This window comes from Phacochoerus africanus, chromosome 11 (genome assembly GCF_016906955.1).
Source record: "Phacochoerus africanus isolate WHEZ1 chromosome 11, ROS_Pafr_v1, whole genome shotgun sequence".
NCBI classification, from domain to species: domain Eukaryota; kingdom Metazoa; phylum Chordata; class Mammalia; order Artiodactyla; family Suidae; genus Phacochoerus; species Phacochoerus africanus.
Window position 1 is genome coordinate 136,242,068 of NC_062554.1, and position 21,718 is coordinate 136,263,785.

Here is a 21,718-nt window from a genome sequence, read left to right on the forward strand (position 1 = left end):
GTTTGTTTTGTAAATAAGCTCATTTGTATCATTTTTAAGATCCTACACATAAGAAGTCCTATGATATTTGTCTTTCTCTCTCTGACTGACTGCACTTCGTATGAAATCCTCTAGGTCCGTCTGTGTTGCTGCAAAGGGCATGATCTCATTCTTTTGATGGCCGAGTGATCTTTCATTGTATAAACACCCCACATCGTTTCCACTCGTCTGGTGATAGACAGTTAGGTTGCTTCCAAGTCTTGGCAAATGTAAGCAGGGCTGCTAGGAACATAAGGGTGCATTTATCTTTTGGAATTCAGCTTTTTCTCTGGCTATATGCCCAGAAGTGGGACTGCTGCATCATATGACAGCTCTGCTTTTAGTTTTGTAAGGGAACCTCCATTCCCGCCAACAGTGTAGGAGGGTTCCCTTTTCTCCACGTCCTCTCCAGAATTTCTTATTTGCAGACTTTTTGATGCTGGCCATTCTGACGGGGGTGAGGTGATGCTTCAGTGTAGTTTTGGCTTGCATTTCTCTAATAATTAGCAATATGGAGGATCTTTGCATGTGCCTATTGGCCAGCTGTCTGTCTTCTTTGGAGAAATGTCTCTAGGTCTTCTGCCCATTTTTTGATTGAGTTGTTTGTTTTTTGGATATTGAGCTGCATGAGCTGTTTGTATATTCTGGAGATTACTCCCCTGCATTTTTTTTTTTCTAGAAACAAAGTCTATTCTTAAACACTTTAACAAACATGGACAGAAATTTTTGTAAAATACAAACACTCATTGTGATTTCAAGGACCCCCTTAGAGTGTGTGTGTGTGTGTGTGTGGTGCAAAAGGTTTATATAAATCCCAATATATATGTGTGAACATACATACTTATGTAAATATGTGCATGCATATGTGTATGTGTATGCATTATGTAATTTATAAGAAATAAAAGCAAAATCTGGACTGATCATTGACATGCTTGTTTATGACATAAAAGGTCAGATTTCACCACCATCCACACTGCCCCAAATCCTATAGCAGGCAGGACAGAGCTGGGGGCAGGTCAGGACAGGGTTGCGCAGGCAGCAGGAAGGAAAGGGCTCCTTTCCTGCATGTACCACCTCCCCGCTGCCCTCAAGTTCTATGTTCATAAAGGCCCTGTTTTCCACAGCAACCCGCTTCCTTTCTCACCCATCAGGGCCACACAGCAAATCTTCACACAAGGGACATTCCTGGTTTAGCCAACCAGGGGTTCAGGGAATCAAGCCACAACCTCATTTCAGCCTGGCAAGACATCCCCCCACCCCGGAGGTGCCACCCCACATGCCCTGAGGTCACTCCGTGCATGGCCGCAGCCCAGAGCCATGCAGAGGGCAGCCTGGCGGGGCAGCGCGGGGCTCACGGTACCTCGGCAGCTCAGGGAGGGCTCCGATTGCGTTTTGGTCAGAAGAACTGGAAAAGGCAGGCGACAGAGAGTGAGGACGGGCTTCTCGACCCGCGGTGGCAGAAAGCCTCCAGCCCTGCATCAACTTGTGCCAGGGGTCGCGGGGGGCGGGGGTGGGGCGGTTCCCTGGGGGGCCCAGCACGCGAAGGCCCGCGTTGTCGGCCGCATCCCCTCAAGGCCTGCAGGGGCCGGGCTGCTAGGCGCCGTCCCGGCGGCAGGTGGCAGCAAAGCCCGCTGCGTCTCACGCTGCCGCCGCCGCCGGGGCCTCTGCCTTCCGCGCCTCCGGCCCGCCTGTGCGCAGGGGACAGGGCGTGAGCTGGGGCCGTGGAGGGCTCCTCAGGATCGGGGACAGAAATGGTCTCCACTCAAGTGTCTGAGTGTCAGGAGGAGGGGACAGAGGCATTTGGCGGCGATGTCACAGCCCGCACGGCGCACTATGGGCCGAATGAAGGGATGCTGGTCCCGGCAGAGTGGGTCCCCATCACACCAGGCGTTGTCCCTCCTTTGCGGGGGAGGCTGCCAGGTCCGGGGGGGGGCGTGCCCAAGGCAGCGAGGAGGGGGCTGGGGGGGGATCAGAAAAGGGAGCTCCGGCCCCGGAGAGTTTCCCTTAACGGAGAGATGCTGTTAGCGCTGCTACAGGGCTTTCCCGGGTAACAGGTTTGCACAACAACGTTTCAAGATACAGTGAGTGATTAGCACGTAACAGACATACTTGCAGAGTCTCTTCCCCTCACAGGCTTAGATGGGGGCAGTTTTTCCTTTCCTGTCTTTCCCTCTTTTTTCCCTATCTTGCCAAAGGAAAGCTCTGTTTCCAGAGTCCCAGAAACCAAATCTAAACAGGGCCACCACAACCAGTCCGACACACACGACACCCGGGCCCCTGAAGCAGGTGCTGAGAATAATCTTGTCCATGTTTTAAAAAGATATTGGGTCAAACGTGAGGTGCACTACTCTCAAATGTGGGAACATTTTGTTTTTTTTTTTTTAGGGAATAAATGGTCTATGTTCTTATATGTGACTGAGCTGAAGCCTTTTCTAGAACGTCAGTGAGACCTGGGTCCAGAACTTCTGGCAGGTTCTGAAATCACCGATTTCATACACACAAAACGGTAATAAGAATATGCAGGGGTTTTTTTAAATGGGAATTTTTTTAAGCTGAAGAAACATATGAAAACTTGAACACTAATATTTTTAAAAGCCCAACCTGGTCAATATTTGTGGAATAAATAAAAAGGCAACAGATATCGAGTGACCTCATTAAAATGGACAATTTGGTGAGGTCCATTTTAATAATCCTAAAGTAAGCAACACTGACATTTATTTTTGGTCGGACAGTTGTTGAAATAGCCTGGGTCACCTGGGGACAACCGCTTATACAGCGTGGTCTTGGTGCCAGCATGGGCCTCAAGCTGCCTCTCAAGCCAGGGGGTCTAACTGGGCGACCTCAGGCGGGTGCCAAACTCACGGGAGGAGAAAGCACATTTGGGGAGGAGCCACTTGTGCCACTGGTTTCAACTGCTAACAACGTGCGAGACTTGGGAGGGTTTAATAGCAACCGCAAAGGAAATCCAAGCCAATACGGTTCACAGGCGGTGTCTGTTCTTTCAGAGCGAGAGCCCCAGTATTCGCACTTTCCCCCCGTTTAAGCATCTCGTGGACACTCACAGGAGAGGGGGGGGTCGGGGCCGTGCGGACCACCGGGGGGAAAGAGGAGTCACTGCCGTGCCCTCTGCCGTTCGGGGTTCTGCGCCCCCGCCCGCGCTGCTTTGCACGAATCCGAGATGCGGGGACACAGGCACGTGCCCGGCTGCTGGGCGGCGCATGCGCGCACAGCCGTCCGCGGCCCGGGGGACGCAGGGGGGCCTCACCTCGCTGGTTGTCCCAGGCGTAGAGCTCCTTTATCCCCAGCTCGCTCAGGGACTTGGAGAGCTCCAGCTCCTCGCCGGCCACGTTGTCCCTGAGGAGCACCACGTGCTCCGGGCTGACGTCGCACTTGGCGCAGATGAGCGGCAGGAGGTTCTGCAGAGGCACCTCGGGGCTCACGCGCACCACCGCCTTCTGCGTGCGCAGGTAGTTGACGACCAGGCGCACGGTCTTCTGCAAAACACAGCGGGCACGACCCCGTAAGCACGTCTTCCCACAGCGGGGTTTATGCCAGGGCGGAGCGGGGCCAGACTCTGAGTGGAGCCAGGCTTGCTTCCCAAATTCAGCGGGTCGTGGGTGAAGAGGACATACTGAGTAGGGAAAAATAAATGCCTGGGACCCTGCGTGTACTTTAGGGATTTTGTTTTGTTTTATTTTGTTTTGTTTTGTTTTGTTTTGTTTGTTTGGCCATGCTGCCGGAATGTGGAAGTTCCTGGGTGGGCCACGGAGCTCACGCCACAGCAGCGACCAGAGCCACAGCAGGGACAACACCGGATCCCTAAGCTAGGCCATCAGGGAACTCCAGAAAACTGTGATGGTGGAACAGGTCGCTTTAGAGGGGGCTGTCCAAAATCCAGTCATAAACATCCACGGACCTGGAGAATCAGTTAACTCCATTTAGTGGATGACTTTGACAAAAATGGAGTACTTTTAAAAAACATGATGGCAGGTTTCAAACATACAGAGAACTTATGTGTGTGTGTGTGTGTTTTGGCTTTTTGATTGTTTTATGGGTAAAGCCCACCTGCTCTCTGTGCATTTGCAAAGTCTTCCACCTGCACTGCTGACTCAGAGCCGGGCTGACTTGCCCCTGGCCATCCTCTCGTTATCCTTCCCGACCAAACCAACAGTGGTCCCCTAAGAGCACTGAACTTCCTGCCCTCCTTCAGCTGCCCGGGTTGTCTTCAAGGCGACTTAGAACAGCTACCAAAGCGATGCTTCAGCTGAAGCTGCCGGCTAGGTCAACAACGCGTTTGGCTGCAGCTGTGTTCCTTCTGGCTCATCCTGCCTGGTTCCTTCACAGCTATGTCCTTCTTAACCCACGGAGCCAGTGGGGGGCTCCGCTCGAATCTCCTCTGCTAAGGAACAACCGGCTAACGATGTGGGGAAAGGAAAGAAAGATCTTAAGGAATAGACTGTCTTTCAGGGATTCCGGACAGACTAACCACAAGGCGCTTAAAACATTTTCTAAAGAAAAATAGTGTGAAACTATCGTGAACAATCCAATTTAAAGGAAAAAAACCCCACAAAACATCAAAATTTTGTTTAAGAAGCCAAAATAGTCACCTGAATATATTCACATCTATAGAAATACATAGAGTATGTATATGCTACACATAGATTCATAGAAATACACCACACATATGTATTTTAAGCTAGAAAACTATATTAGACCTATAAATAATAGGCATAAAATAATCAGAAAGTAAATCAATTAGACTAAAGCTGATTGTAAATGTCTACAGGTACAAAAAGTGTAACAGAAGTTCCCATTTGGCTCAGCAGGTTAAGGACCTGATGTTGTCTCCATGAGGATGCAGGTTCGATCCCTGGCCTCACTCAGCGGGTTAAGGATCCAGTGTTGCTACAACCTATAGTATAGGTCGCAGATGCAGCTGGGATCTAGTGTTGCCGTGGCTGTGGTGTAGGCTGGCAACTGCGGCTCTGATTTGACCCTTAGGCCGGGAACTTCCAATGCCACACGTGTGGCCCTAAAAACAAAGACAAAAGTGTGGTATGCTGAAGTTTCACGCAGCCAGCTTCTGTTTGGTCTTAGCTGATCACCCATATGGTTTTAAGATCCTGGGAGTGGACACAGAGTGCACTGAATAAAAAACTGACCGAGATGCATCCCACACTCCCTTCCAGCCTGAGGGCCAGGGTTTGATGAACTTCAGCAGGAAAGAGGAAACCATGGATCTTCTTCATGCTTCTCAAGCTGAAGTCATGTATAACCCTGGGCTCACCTGCCCCTGGGGCTCAGGAAGACGAGAAAAGCCACAGAATATTAAAAAAAGGTTTCATTTCCTTGAACATGGATTTACTTGAAAAACCAGGGAGAACTCAAGGGTACAGTTGGCCCCAAGTACAAGGGATTAACTGCCCAAGCCTGGAGAACATGAACCATTTTTAAAAGCAGAGAAATTTAGCAGATATTCCAGTTATCTGAAAGAATAAAATAGCCTTTGATTTTTTTTTTCTTTCTAGGGCTGCACCTGTAGCATATGGAATTTCCCAGGCTAGGGGCTGAATTGGAGCTGCAGCTAAAGCAACACCGGATCCGAGCCACATCTGCCACACAGCTTGCGGCAATTCTGGATTCTTAACCCACTGAGCTAGGCTAGGGATAGAACCCGCATCCTCATGGATGCTAGGGGGGCTCTGAACCCGCTGAGCCACAGTGGGGACACAAGCACTGCTTTCAATTGGAGAGAAAGATCCAGAGCAAAGCTTTCCTAAAAAGTACAATACACATCTGAAATTAACTTACTTAATAATCAAAAGCCTGAAATCTACACATAAAATGCTCTCCAACTGCAATGACTATTTCTGACAGTTTTTCAAAAAAGCCCCTTTTGTTCCCTCTCTCCAGGAGGATGTCCGAATCTTCTACACACCCTCGCCGCTGCCAGGGGCAGGAAGGCCTCCAGGACCCGACCAGAACCTTCGGAACCCATCCAAGAGGGTAGACACTGGCTACGTGTGTTATTTCAATTTGAATTAAGAAAATGAAAGGCCCAGTTTTTCGAGCACACTCGCTGCATTGCCCTGCTCGGTAGCTACATGGGATCGGTGGCTCTCGCCCTGCCCCGGGCAGAATTCTGGACCGCTCCCGTCTTTGCAGAGAGTTCCGATGGATGGCTGAAGACCAGTAACTCTTCTTTGGTACCTGAAGGGACCATACAGCACAACGAACTTTATGCAATGCTGTAGACCTATGTCTCCTGAAATGAACTCACTTCAGTACCTAACTTTGCCCAGTACGGAAGTGGGACTCTCAGCCAGAGCTGTTTGCACGGGTTACTCAGATAAGGGGTTCCTCCGGCGCCTCGCGCCACCAGCATCTTTGGCCACAGATAACTGCACACGTCCTCATGTGACAAAGGGGTCCCCGTGCTACTGACCTCAGGCATCTTCGGGGGGCCAGCCTTAACTTTCGCTTCAGGAACTTTTTCTTTCAGAAACACGGTGTGGACATTCAAGGTTCCAACTAAAGTGTTTGGCTTAAAATTCAAAGGCTGTTGGGTTTCTGAAGAGCGGACCTCCAGGGCGTGGTTGGACGGATTCAGGTGGTTCTGAAGGCAGAGTTCGACCAGGAGGTCCATCATGGCATGGCTGCAAGAGAGAAACAAGCCACGGTCATGGGCGATGTCCGCACTCGCCCTTCTGCCAGCTGAGCGTGGGCAGCACGATTGGACCAGCGGGCGAAGGTGCACACTGGCTATGCTCTCAGAGAAGGAGAAGAGCCTCTAGTGGCTTCCTCACACGTGACCGTGCAGCAGTATCTTCACAAGTTCACTCCTAACAAACACCACCACCGAATGGACCATCGGAGCCGGGAGAGCTGGGGCAACAGTTACATTCCAGTGAAACCCACGAATCCTGCTAGATCAGCACAGACGATGTTCACTTACGCGTACGAGGCACGGAATTTTCAGTCCTTCGTGAATATAGTGTATTTTATTTGTTTATCTATTTTTGGCTGTGCCTGTGGCATGAAGATGTTCCCAGGCCAGGCACTGAACCTGCGCCCTGGCAGAGACCTGAGCCACAGCAGTGACAATGCTGGATCCTTAACCCACTGAGCCATCAGGGAACCCCAACATAGCATATTTTAAAAACCCACATTTTATTTATTTATTTGGACACACTTGGGGCCTATGGAAGTTCCTGGGCCAGGGGTTGAATCCAAGCTGCAGCTGCGGCAACACTGGATCCTTTAACCCACTGTGCCAGGCCAGGGATTGAACCTGCACCTTTGCAGAGACCTGACCTGCTGCAGTCCTCTGCAGGCAGATTCTTAACCCACTGGACCATGGTGGGGCCTCCTAAAAACTGAAATTTTAGGTTGAAGACAACAGCTTTCTTTTCATCTAAGAGTCTGCTTTTTGAAAAAGAAATGAGGAAAATTCCCTTATTTGAATGTCAAAAAATTTTATAACATCTCCCATTGCAGATAATTATTTATTAAGGGAGCGGAATAACAATTTGGATTGTCCCAAAGAATGGACAATTCCATTTGCATCATTTATTTTCACCTGGTGGAATGTTTTTATATTTAACACTGACTTCTCTCTTCCTACGCATTTCCTGAGCAGTGGAGGGTAAATCTCTCTCAAAAGCATAAGCCTTTTCCTCGCATCTATTTCTTAATCAGAAACTAGCACGGCAGTCATTTCAAGTCATAATGATGCTTGCTAGGTGTCCAGGGTGCAGGTGTGTGCAGATCTGGGCCTTACGGTGCATCTGTAAAGACAGAAGTGCCAGCCACCGGCCACCGGCCATTCCTCACTCACCGCGAGGGCTGTGAGTGGCGGGCGCGGACCCTGACCAGTGAAAGCCCAGCAAAGCTCCCAAGTGCCCCGACTCCGATTCAATCACTGAAAAGAATCGGTAATGCTCTAATTGATACACATCTCCTCGAAGCCATCTCCATGACGATCTGACTCCCCTCGCTCTCCAGGAGGAAATTAGGTGACAGCATATGTCTTAACCAGGGGACACTGGAATCATGCGGGACATCCTGGGTGGCTCAGGGCTCCCTCCTCTGAAAGGGCAGCGCCCCCCCTCACAAGGGTTGCACCGGCAGGCGAATGATGCTTCAGCTCTGGGATGAAAGTCGTCATTATCTCAACAACGAGCTTAGTGCATCAGAACAGGAAGCGACATTCACCAAAGACTCCAGGACATGAAACTCCCTGGAAGAGCCTCAGCATAGAAAACAGACTTCTAAGGATCCTGAAGCAACAATGCAGCATTTGTGACTCTGCTCCCTCATGGTCCAGGGTTGTGCTGGCCACAGCAGGTCACATGGTTCCCTCTCACCCTCACCGAGCCTGGGGGGGGGGCCTGCTAGCCCTTGGTCCCCCTGAGGGGGTGGGGCTGGGTTGGGACCCTGGTCCCCTAGGAGGCTCTCACCTCCCTCTCTCATCTCCACCCACAGTCTACTGCCACCGCCGAGGAAACCAAGATGATAAATTCTCAAAGATGACAATTAATCATAGAACATAAACCACAAAGAACACAAAGCTACGAATGGAACCCTCTGTTTTTTTTAGCACCAAATCCAAAATAACACCAGTGCTGTAGCTACTGCATCGTGGCTTCGGTGAAGAACCTGCTCTCCTTTCACAGGAGAAGCAGCGGGTTATAATCTATGGTCAGCCCCTTAACCACGTTCTTTCCTTGTAGGAGGGAGTGGGATGAGCTGGGCGTTTGGGGTTGGTAGATACAAACTCGCCATTTAGAATGGATAAGCAATGGGGTCCCGCTGTACCGCACAGGGAACTCTGTCCAGTCTCTTGGGAGAGACTGTGATGGAAGATACAGCGTGAGAAAAGGATGTGTATATGCTGACCGGGTCACTATGCTGTACGGCAGAAATTGGCACAAGGCTGTAAATCGCTATACTTTAATTAAAAACAAACTTGAAAAAAAAGATTCTCATGAAGAAACCCAGTGTAGTAACTGGTGGCTGTTGACGACAATCCACAGACAACAGTGATTTTTTTTTTAGCTTCTCTTAGATTTTGCCCAAACCCACCAACAAAGCTTTCACACGGCAGAAACATTCGGGAGGTACTCTCTAGCAAGAGTGAGTTAAGACCAGAATCATCAGATGTGTTACCTATTCAGGGAGATTCACTTCCAGCTAAGGGGACCAGGGTGGGCTCCGTGTCCCCAGGAATGTCCCGGCAGGATTTGCAAGGCAGTGAGAACACTTTGCACGATACTTTAATGATGCATACACGTCACTGTGCACTTGTGCCAACTCCTAGACTCTGCAGACCCAGAGGGAGCCGTCACGGAAGCCGCGGACTCTGGGCGATGGTGTGTGTAGGCCCATCGGTTCTAACAGGTGCAGCACCCAGAGGGGGAGGGGTGGGGGAAGGGCAAGGAGTAGGTGGGAAAGACCACGGTTTTCTCTCAATTTCTCTGTGAACCTAAAACTGCTCGGAAAAATAAGGTCTTTTAAAATACAATAAAAAAGTGAACATGTACACCAAACCAAACCGCACCTGACAGTGAGCCTGTTCTTTAGAGGACAGTCTTCTTCCAGCAGGTGTCCCCGCATCCAAACCGCCCTCTCCAGCTCCGCCCCTCAGGCACCAGCGCTGGAGCGGGGGCAGCTCCCGCACCCCCGGGGCTTGGAGCGCACAGGCCTAGAGAGCTTGCTGAAGCTACAGGCCAATCGCACACCTGCTTTCTCGGCGAGGGCCGTGGCCACCACTTTGATGGGCAGGGGACAGAGGTGCGATCAGGGCTGGACTCCCTCCCTCCCTCCTTCCCTTTCATCTCAGAACAGGTGAGCTCTCTCCAGAGGGGCCATGCGGGCCATACCTCTGCCAGGAGAGCCCTGAGCTGTGTCTTGAGGTGTAGGACCTGCAAGGCCAGGCACAGCTGTCAACTTGGCTGTTGTAAAGGGGATGTGGCCGCCACAGAGGCAGAATCGCAGGACCGAATGTTGAGAGATGCCCTCGCTTTCGTGAAGGAAACGCTTGCTCTCCCCTGTCCTGGGCCCACTGGACGTGTGTGCCAACTGGATGCGAGTTAATTGACCACATCAGAATGATGCAGCCCTGACGCCGGAACGCCTGACACGGCTTCTGGAGGGCCCCAATTAGAGTGATGGGATCAGTGGCCTCCTTCCAGCGCCCTGGGCAGGGCCGGCTGCACCCTTCCTTAAGAGAGTCCCAGTCTCTCGAGGCAACAGAAACCAAAGCAAAATACACAGATGGGTCCTAAGCAAACTCACAAGCCTGTGTACAGCAAAGGAAACCATAAACCAAACGAAAAGACAACCTGCGGAGCTGGGAGAAGGTCTTTGCAAACGATGGTCCCAGCAAGGGCTTAACGTCCAAGATATGCAAACAGTCCTTCCAACCCAATAACCCAAAACCCCCAAACAGCCCAGTTAAAAAATGGGCGGAAAACCTAAGTAGACATTTCTCCCAAGAAGGCATCTATATGAACAACAGGCACATGAAAAATGCTTAACCTCGCTAATCATTACAGAAAAAAAAGGTAAATCGAAACCACAAGGACGTACCACCTCACACCGGTCAGGGGCCATCATTACCAAGTTCGAAAATAACCAACTCTAGAGAGGGTGTGGAGAAAAGGGAGCCCTCCTACACTGTGGCTGGGAGTGTACACTGATGCAGCCTATGGAAGACAGAGTGGAGGTTCCTTAAAAAACTGAAAATAGAACTACCACATGATCCTGCCATCCCACTCCTGGCATCTATCTGGACAAAACTCTAATTTGAAAAGATACGTGGACCCAGTGTTCACAGCAGCACGGTTCACAGTAGTCACGACGTGGGCACAACGTAAATGTCCATCGACAGATGAAGGGATGAGGACGGTGTGGAATGTAGACAACGAACAAGCACTCGGCCATGAAGGACAAAAGAATGCCATTGGCAGCCACACGGATGGACCTAGAGACCTGCATCCTAAGTGAGGTCAGACAGAGACAAATGTCGTATCACTTAAATGTGGAATCTGAAACGCGGCACAGATGTACTAAACAGAAACAGACTCACGGGCATAGAGCACAGGATTGCGGCTGCCGGGGAGGTGGGGGTGGGTTGGGAGCTTGGGATCAGCAGGTGCAAGCTAGTATGTACGGGATGGACAAACGACAAGGTCCTACTGTGCACAGCGAACCATGAGCCGTCTCTTCTGAGATGAACCACAGCGGAAAAGAACGTGAGAAATGCACGTATGTCTGAGTCCCTTTGCTGAAGAGCAGAAATGAATACAACACTGTAAATCAACTATATTTTAATAAAATACATTTAAAAATAAACAAAGTCCTAGGACCCATGCCCCCATGTCTCATCCCCCTAAGAAGAGACGGGGATTTTACCTATGTTTCTAAACCTATAGTGAACTTAAGAGAGAAAGCGTGAGAGAAAGCACCTCACTGTCATACGGAGCGTGGGCTCATCAGACTCCAGGTACTAGTGTGTTTTCTTTGTAAGAATCTTCCCTGTTTGGCAGTCACGTAGTTAAGGGGCTGACTGTAAATTATAAACGACTTGCGTATCCTGAGAAAAGCTGGGGATGCTCTCTAGTAAGTGGGAGAGAGAAGTCGTGTTGGTGAACGATGAGCAGATCCAGTTTCAGCGACGGCGAGGAGGGTGACTTTGGGCTGCTCTTCTATTATTAAAGCGCAGGACATATAAAACCAATTCCCAAAGCAAGAAGCTGCAGTGTCAGCAAGTTAGCATACGGCGTGCCGCTGAGGGAGCCCACAGGCTGAGGCAGGAAACCCTGGGGGAGGGATTTGTATTTCTACTGAGAAAAGAGTAAAGTATTTTAATACTTCATCTCTACAGCTGTAGCTATAGCTGCCTTACAGACTGGCACAGTGCTAGCTTCTCCTTTGGGAGAAAAAAAAAAAAAACCTTAAAGATACATTTGGAAGAATGTGTTCAGTATGAAAACGTTTCTCAAAGTAATATTTTTAATTTTCAAGCTGGCATTTTCTCTCTCCTCATGCCTTTGTTTTTTCCTATTTGGCTGTGCGCACCACGTGTGGAAGTTCCCGGGCTTGGGATCGAGCCTGAGCCACAGCAGCAACCAGAGGCACAGCAGTGACAATGCTGGATCCTCAACTTGCTGGGTTACAAGGGAACTCCTCTCCTCATGCAACTGTAGGGGGTGAGTTTTGCTTTTTGCTTTTTTTTTTAGGGCCGCACCCGTGGCATATGGAGGTTCCCAGGCTAGGGGTCTAATTGGAGCTGTAGCCGCCAGCCTACACCACAGCCACAGTAACACCAGATCCGAGCTGTGTCCGCAACCTACACCACAGCGCATGGCAATGCCGGATCCTTAACCCACTGAGCATGGGCAGGGATCAAACCTGTAACCTCATGGTTCCTAGTCGGATTCGTTTCTGCTGCACCACGATGGGAACTCCTCCTCACGCAAAGGTAAAAGCAGACTTTCATGTTATTTAAGACATGACCCATACGACCACCTTCTTAAAAACCAGGTGACTAGTGGACAGACGTCATTGTTTCCCAGCGTACACTTACAAACTCAAGTTGTATGTTAAACATGACCATTTTTATGTGTTATCCACCCCTCAATGAAGTGGGTTTTTTTTAAAATGTAGACATTGAGCTAAAAATATAAGAATAGTGAGTGAACCATAATACATTCACTGATAAAATTACATGCACCTATTGAAGTAGCTTGTAAACCTATGACAACATGGCGTGTTTCTCAGTTCAGGTGGGAGAAGCATCCTTAGAAGGAAGACCGCTCTGTAAAACAAGGAAACACAGACACTCCGGGAACCTGAATGTCTTTGCTGTGATCCCTCCCACAGGAGCTACGGGCTTCCATGGAAGCCTTAGCAGGGATCCAATGTCAGGCTCAACTTCTGGCTTTGAGCCCTTCTGCTGGGGGGGGGGGGGGGGCTGCTGCACGGAGGCCCCCACGGAGGAGCCAGCTGGATGTTTCCTGTGGCACCACTTTGGGAAAAGCTGTTTGGCATCGTCTCATACAGCTGAAGATGTGGCATTCCATGACTCCACAGCGCCCATCCTAGGCAAATACTGAGGCCTGGAGCAATGGTCCTCAAATCCTTGTTCACGGAGCCCATACAGTTATTTTATTTTATTTGTCTTGTTTTGTTTTTAGGGCCGCACCCACGGCATATGGAAGTTCCCAGGCTAGGGGGTGAATCTGAGCTGCAGCTGCTGGCCTGCACCACAGCCACAGCCACGCAGGGATCTGAGCCCCATTTGCGACCTACGCCGCAGCTTGGCCCACACTGGATCCTTAATCCACTGAGCGAGGCCAGGGGTTGAATCCGCGTCCTCATGGACACTGTGTTGGATTCTTAACCCACTGAGTCATGACGGAAACTCCTGGCCATAAAATAATTTTAAAAACCAATGTATTGCTTTGCCCAGTAAATCATTACCTGGAATTTTCATGTTAAAATTTAAATCATTGCAAAGGATGTAATTTCAGGTAGACTCAGAATACCAGTATTTTAACATTATATGGTTATAGCATTGTTTTCAATGTATCCATGAGAAAAAAACCCCCAGAATGACGTGATTTGCACTATTATCACTATTATCATCTGTTTTCAACATACTCTCCGGTTTTGAAGATTTAAATATTTTATCTCATTTTTTATCTTCCTTGATTTCCTAGAAATACGACTCTCATTCACTTCTGCCTCAGAATTAAGCAAAAATATTTTTATGCTTGAATGTTTTTACAATTGATCACATATCATATTCTCTACGATATAATGTGTAAGCGTTTAAAATTGTTTCCTATGATTTTGTTAAATATTTATATTATAGATTGAGTAAGGAACAGCAGGATAAAACTGATCAAACAATATAATTATGATACATTGTGAGAAATAGCGAACGTAAACATTAGAAACTATCGCCCCGACTCTGGTGGCCATCCACACGGAGCTGCCTGTGAGCCCGAGACCCCCAGACCCCTTCCTTCTGAGCCCACCTGCGGCAGGAGCGAGCGGTGCCCCCCCCGGCTGAGGCTGACCAGGGCGGCGCGGCCAGCAGGCAGCAGGCCTGGTGGGACATCCCAGGCTGGCACGCGGTCTCACCCACCCCTGGGTTCTCCGTGGATCTGCCCACCTGCCGTTGACCACGCTCCTCTTCTCCAGCCCGCTGGGCAGCACCACGGTGATGGCCAGCACCCCGCCGCCCAGGGCCTCCTTCACGGCGAGCAGGCTCTGCGGGGGCCCGGGCGACGCGTCGCGGTGAGGTCTCCGGCCGCTGTGCGCGGTCGGGGTGGCGGGCTTTCCAGGGGGCGGGGGGGCGCGAGCCTTCATCTTCCTCCTTGAAAGTGACAACAGAAGAACTGAGAGAGGTGACAACGCCCCTGCCCACACCCGGCAGCTTCTCAGGCCGGTCCCCCAGTCGTCCAGCCTCACGAGGGCTCATTTCGGACGTTTTAACACATTTTAAGGTTTTATTTTTTTTCTTTTTACGGCCACACCTGTGGCATATGGAAGTGCCCAGATTAGGGATCAAATCAGAGCTGCATCGGCCGGCCTGCCCCACAGCGATAGCAACACTGCATCCGAGCCGCATCTGTGACCTGTGCTGCAGCTGTGGCAACACCAGAGCCTCAGCTTAGGATCCACTGAGCAAAGCCAGGGATCAAACCCTCATCCTCACGGTGACAACGTCAAGTCCTTAACTCTCTAAACCACAAAGGGAATCCTGCAGGAGCTTTCATTTTATTTAAAAAAATTTTTTAATTAATTTTTTAAAAATCTTTTTAGGGCTGCCCTTGTAGCATATGGAGGTTCCCAGGCCAGGGCTCAAATCAGAGCTGCAGCCACAGGCCTACACTGCAGCCACAGTGACACCAGATTTGAGCCGTGTCTGTGATCTACACCAAAGCTCGAGGCAACACCGGATCCTTAACCCCAGGGATTGAACCTGTGTCCTCATGGATACTAGTCAGATTCATTTCTGCGCAGCCACGAAGGGAGCTCCTTGTACGAACTTTTAAAAATCAACAAATCACCACAGGGAACTACTGTAGAGCACAGGGGACAATGTCTCGTAATAGCCTGTGACGGGGAAGAATCTGAAGAATTCACACACACACACACACACACACAATTGAGTCGCTTTGCTAAACGCCCGAAACGAACACAACATTGTGCATTGACTGTACTTCAGTACAAAGCACCCACATGTGGGAGCTCTTCAACACTAAGAGAAAAGGGACAACTAAGACAAGGGGAGGGCGGAGTTTTGAAAACAAGGGTCTGTGCAAACAGCAGCCTAAAATGTGTTCCACGCCGGGAAGTGGCTGGTGAAGCAGAACTGGCTGAGACCCGTCCTTTCTGAGTCATCGGGTCGGTTGCAAATCACAGCCAATTAAAGAAAGGCCCCCGCTGGCCGAGGATGGGTCCAGGGCCAGCTGAGGACCTGCAGTCCCCTGTCGACGGTGCTGAGGCTGTGCTGGGCCTACGTCAAACGTCCTGAACTGGCCAGTGAGTCCGTCAGACCAGCACCCACAGACACGGGCACTGTGGAGGGGGGTGGCCATCGGGTGGTGTGAAAAGCTCCAGGACACACTGAGTGGAAAAGAAGGCAGCTACTGATGGACTGGTTCCTGCAGCCAGCGCTGCAGCGGGGGCAAGAGGCGAGGAGGGGGGCAGAAGAGATGCCCTCCCCTGAGACTTCCTCTAATAAACCGTGTCCTCAACTAGCCAGCGTCAGCCGGGGGTGCTGTTTCCACCTGCCGCTGCCTCCCCCTGCCGCCTGCCGCCACCCAGACCCTCTTCGCAAAAGCATCTGCACCAAGCGGGCTCTTCCTGCAACGCAGCCTCCTGCTGCCCAGTGCTGCGGAGACTCCTGCACTCCGCCGACACGTGCGGCCACGGGGCCGTGCATCTCACGCCTCACTCCGCCGACACGTGCGGCCACGGGGCCGTGCATCTCACGCCTCACTCCGCAGACACGTGCGGCCACGGGGCCGTGCGTCTCACGCCTCACTCCGCACACGTGTGACCACAGGGCCGTGCGTCTCACGCTTCACTCTGCACACAGCACCTCCGACCACACGGCCGCAGGGCTGCTGCCTGTGGACTGCATGGACACGCACTGGGCGCATGCATAAGTGTGTACACTGCCTGTGTGAGGTAGCTGACACCGAAACAACTGGGACCCTTCACGCTAACAAAATGAATTTCTGGCTCTTTTTGAAAAAAATAAAAGTGAAAGATCTGATTGGACCCTGAACACCTTCACAGCAAAATCCAGCTGTGCGCATCCATCCAGACCCCCTGACTCAAGGCCATCACGCCTCTGTCCCCCTTTGAGCTGTCACGACACCCAGCTCAAAGCACAGCACGGGGGGCCTGACAAGCAGGACTCTCCACCGGCCTCAGTCCCGACTCCTCTGCGCTCGCCCCCACCTGGCTGGTGGCAGGACACGGGCCTCTGATCCTCGAATCCCACGAACCACGGCCCTTGCCTTTGCCTCAGCATCTGCCTTGGAGGCTCTGCGCCCTTGAAGACACAGCTCAAAACCATGTCTCCTGAGAATCTTCTAGGGGCTCCTGACCTCCACGCATACGGCTGAGCTCGGCTCCCTCCTGGCAGGCAGAAGCACCGGGGAAGCTTAAAAAGTGTTCATGTCCCACCACGAACCCAACCACCTCGAGTCTCTGAGAGCTGGTGTGTTATACCACCAAGCTCAACATCTCTTTAGAAAGCGGCTCCATTAAAATGCCATGTGGTTTTAGCTCTGATTTTGTATCACTGGATGAAAGTAACTGCTAGAAAAACATACAGTTAATATACATGTTAATAACTTGGTATGTTTTTATTTTACAGAATAACGAGTGCACATGGAAAATGCTCACGGCAAAGGTGATGCCTTGGGTGCCTATGGATTCAAGGACCCCCCCCCCCCAGAAGCTCTCTCTGTGTGTGTCCACGTGAGCAGGGACCACAGCCGGGGAGGCTGCTTGATGCCAGCCACCAGCCTGAGAGCCGGACGCAGATGTCCCACCTCCGCTGTGACTGACCGCCCACGTATTTCACAGCCCCAGAAGGCGGCAGGTGCAGCGGGAGGGGCGTCTGGACTCTTGCATTCAGCAGCACACTGCTCTTCAGAGTTGTAGGTGCTTAAACACACTTATTGATGATGCCGGCAGTGGTGACATTACAAACAGTTTGGCCACAAGGAACAGAGCAGCCTTAACAAATCTCGCGATGACAATGGAAGAAGGCTGCACGGACTGCGGCTCTGGGGTGTCCACCTCCAGAGGAGGCCTTGAGCCGTCCTCAGGTGGTAGGTTTTAGTAGGTGTGGGGGGGGGAGGGAGGAAAAAAATACGTAACGCACATCGTTGATGAAGACGTAAACCGGAATTTACGGGCTGACAGTATGGCCAGACAGGGCGGCAGGTGCTGTGGCTTTTCCACACACGCTTGGTCTCATTTGAGCCTCATCATCTAAGGGATAAAATCTGTTGCTCTCATTTTGCAGCTGAGGGAATGGTGCCCAGATGGGTTCTCGATAAATACGTATCCCACAAATATTTGGGGAGTGTCTAAATGATTTTTTTCAAGGTCATCGAGAAAGAGGACAGGACCAGAGGGGGTTTTCGTGTCCGATTTGTGGGCAGGAGGGGCCCAGCTGGGAGAAGGCCCGAGTGGGGACCCTGACAAGGGGCTGGATGATCCCACAGCCTGGGGGGGTCTCTGAGGACAAGTGAGACAATGGGGGCGGCATCTGGGGAAATGTCAGCTGGAGAAGGGAGGCTGGGGGCACAGAAACAGCTCCAGGTCCCCAGGGCGAGGGGAGAGTGGATGCCCGGACAGAGATGCCTTGGTGGAGACTGAGGGTCTTGGGGTGGGAGGACACTGATGTCACTTGACTCTAGCATGAGGCTCCATGAAGGCCAACAGAGGACACGTCCCTGGCGACACCCACCAATTGGCTGTCACTGGGTCAAGTGTGGGTTGAGTTTGACATGACGGTGACACTCCTGGTGCAAGCGGAGTGAGTGTGGGCAGAGGGAAAGGAGCAACTGGACAGAGGGACAGAAGGCATCTCTCAGGATGCCCTGAAAGCCTGGCTTTCCGACCAGGCGCCTCTGTGGTCCTGGGGAGTGCTGTGACCATGTGGTCTCAGGAGTGATGGGCTGAGCGCACTGGTGGGGACAGGGTGAACCTGGTTCTGGCCCAAACCTGCCGGTGGGACTGGGGCAGCCACTAACAGAAACAGTATAGAGGAGTCTCACAAAATTAAAAGCAGAATTAACGTATGATGCAGCAATTCCACTTCTGGGTATATATCCAAAGGAGTTGAGAGCAAAGACTTGAAAAGATATTTTTACACCCATGTTCAGAGCAGCATTATTCACGACTGGCAAAAGGTAGAAGCAACTCCAGTTTATCAACAGGTGCAACGAGAGATTCTCACACCAAGTGAAGTAAGCCAGACAAAGACAAGTATCATAGGATATCACTTATAGGTGGAATCTAAAATGGGGCACAAATGAACCTGTCTACGAGACAGAAACAGACTCACAGACACAGAAAACAGACTTGTGGTTGCCGAGGGGGAGGGGGAGGACCGGGTTGGCCGGGGAGTCTGGGGTTGGTAGATGCAAACTATGACATTTAGAATGGATGGGCAATGAGGTCCTGCTGTACGGCACAGGGCACTGTGTAGGGTCTCTTGGGATAGACTGTGCTGGAAGATAGTGTGAGAAAAAGAATGTATATACACACACACGTGTGTGTGTGTGTGTGTGTGTGTGTATGTGTGTCTGGGTGGCTATGCTGTACGGCAGAAATTGACACGACACTGTAAATGAACCATAATTTAAAAAATGTAAAAAAAGAGTCTTATCAACAGATGAAGAGGTGAGCTGTGGCGAATACACATCGTGGGCTATTATTCAGCTCAGAAAGGAAGGGGATTCTGACACAGGCTGAAAGGGGACGGGCCTCGAGGGCTGCCTGTTTAGTGAATAAACCGGTTGTGGAAGGACACAGACCAACCGATTCCACCCACGTGAGGCACAGGGGCGGGGCAGCCAGCGTCACCGAGACAGAAAACAGCAGGGCGGCTGCCAGGGGCTGGGGAGGCGGGTGACGGGTAGTTTGCGGAACAGGTGTAACAGAGATTTTGCTTAACAGAATCGCAGTTTGGTGAGCGGTTCCAGATGGAAAGCGCTCTGGAGGGACTGCGGGCCGTCGACAATGCTCTTAACACCAGGGAGCTGTGCCCTCCACAACGGTTCAGAGGTTAAATTTCATGTCCTGCGATGTTGATTGCGATGTCACCATAATCACTGCGTCCTCACACAATTACACTTTCATCCTAGCGCTTTGACCAGCTCACACTTAGGAGTCTTACTGTCTGAGCTCCCTCCTCCTCTGGGGCTCCTTGGCCTCTGCCTCTCATGCCCCCCGCCCCCCGCCCACCGCGAGAAGTTTCTGTGGCTGAGCATCCTGGGGGACGTGGACCTGATGGGGGGTGCAGGACCTGATGGGGGCGGCTGACGACCCCTTAGGGAGAGGGAGGAGGTGAGAGAGCAGCCCTCAGGGGAGGGAGCCCAGGGGGCGCGGGTGGGCAGAGGGCCTTGAGGGAGGGGAGAATTACCAGGCCCCTCCACTGAACCCCCCTTGAGTTCCCCTCCCATCCAAGGAGCGCCCACAATACTTCAGGTGGGCTTGTGTTTTCAAGGGTATGACCGTGAGCCAGTTCAAGGGCAGAAGCTGCTCAGGTGCATGAACTGCCCCCCACCTCCAACCTGGAGGGCCCGCTGCTGACCCCTCCTCTCCCCCTCCCCAAGGCCCGTGCAGGGCCTGGGCGCCCGGGCTGCAGGGAGTCTAGGAGGGCCCCGCAGAACGAGGCCACTTTCTGCCCAAGTCTGAGGACCTGAGAGGCTCGTGGGGAAAAGGGTATGAGGACCTGAATAATCAACTCGCCTTTCCTCTGCTCCTCCAGGAAAGGAGCTGGGAGCGTCCTGGCAGAAAGGGCTCAGCAGATGAAAACAAATCATAACAAAAACATTTCTGGCATCTCCGAGCTCATCAATCTTTAAGCCATCGTGGGAAACATCTCCGGCATCTCAGAGGCCGCAAATCAGAGCTCCCCATGGCCCTGTCCTGAGACCAGCGCACCGTGACCGCGTACATTTCAGGGCCATGCCTGCCAGCTCCCACATCAGCCCATCGGTGGGACGCTGCCAGCCGGTTTTCATGCCCACGGCCCTTCAAGGTGGGGCGGGATGCAGAGATCTGCTCAGATGAGCCAAGAAGACGTGGGCTGCCTGGGCTCCGCGAGCGCAAATCCCAGGGCGGGGTCCATGCGGTGGATCCAACCCCAGCCCCCCAGGCCAGGGCGGCCCCCAGCAGACAGGAGGACCCGCCAAGAGGAGAGGAGAAAGGCTCCATGTCCCTCAGGTTCCCTGCACAGGGTCCACAGGGTGCTCGGCTCTCTGGGTTACTGTCCAGGACCAGTGGACGCAGGAGCCGCTGGTTATGCTGACGCCAGCTTCCTCCAACGACAGGCCTGCAGAATCCCTGCCCAAGTGCCAGGCGGCGCCAGGCAGGAAGCAGGGGAAAGCAGCTCCTGAACGGGAACTTCAGAGAGAAACCCGCGCCCCACTCCTCAGTCCTGCCCCGCCTGCCCTCGAGGCAGCTCCGGCTAAATGGGTCCGTCGATGCTGCAGGCAGAAGGGAGTCACCGTCTCTCCCAAGAGGCTTCCCAAGCAGGACGTTTGCTTACTTCTGGAAGAGCCAGAAAGTTGCACACCGGCTGCCCTGGTTCTCAGGGCGACGTCACCCCCAGTGTCACTTCTCCTGCCAGCAGCTGGACGAGGCCTCTGCCCGGTCCCTGGGGAGGGAGCAACCTGCAAGTGGCCAGGCCCTTCGGGTGAAAGTCAGCACAGGCGGCCGGACGGCGGGGCAAGTGCCCTGGCACGGGCCTCCCGGATCGGCCTCGGCCTGTGTGACTGCTGTCAGCCTCGCCTCCTCTGGAACCCACCTTGAGATTTAGAGTCGGAGAGGGGCCTGGATTGCGCCTGGGCACAAGCCTTGAAGAGGGCGGCCCCAACCACAACCACTGAGCGGTTCTCTTCTGCAAGCGTGTCTCGGCTACAGAGGAGAGGCTCCTTTTCCAAGACACATTCGCCTCTTTTCTCGGGAAATTCAATAGAAGTTTAAACACGTCCCAGGCCTGCGTGTGTGGAGCCCAGGTGAGCTCAGGGCATCAGAAGAAGCCAGGCCTTCTGCGGGCACCGACAATGCCCTTCTGTACAACCCTTTCAGAGAAAATGAAATTCCAGGAGAAAGCAGAACTGGACATCAGACCCCAAGGCCGACACCAAAACTTGACCAAGTGTTAGAAATGACCGGGAAAATAGCATGGAAGCAGTCGGGGTGTGAAAGAAGGTTTCACCACAATAGCTGAAGCAACCGTGTCCCCCAGGGGCAGGGGGCACACTGCCAGTGAGACTTGCCTTTCAGCTGGGACACAGAAAGAGCTGTTCCACAGCAAAAAACAAACAACCCAATCGAAATCTGGGCAGAAGACTTAAATACCCATTTGTCCAAAGAAGACACATGGAGGGCCAACAGGCACATGAAAAAATGCTCAACATCGCTA

General features: G+C 52.0%; 1 protein-coding gene across 8 annotated transcripts in view; it reads right to left on the bottom strand.

The window, feature by feature from the left end:
- COBL (cordon-bleu WH2 repeat protein) overlaps positions 1-21,718 on the bottom strand; it is a 204,903-nt gene that overhangs the window by 115,029 nt on the left and 68,156 nt on the right. For 5 of the 8 annotated variants that reach the window (XM_047754242.1, XM_047754248.1, XM_047754247.1 and 2 more), the window contains 4 exons: positions 14,201-14,404; positions 6,464-6,674; positions 3,284-3,512; positions 1,379-1,423 (listed from right to left, as the gene is read on the bottom strand). In XM_047754242.1, coding sequence (XP_047610198.1) covers positions 1,379-1,423; positions 3,284-3,512; positions 6,464-6,674; positions 14,201-14,404 — 689 coding nt within the window. The remainder of the gene's footprint in view (positions 1-1,378; positions 1,424-3,283; positions 3,513-6,463; positions 6,675-14,200; positions 14,405-21,718) is intronic. The other 3 variants (XM_047754245.1, XM_047754250.1, XM_047754249.1) reach the window with 2 other exon arrangements.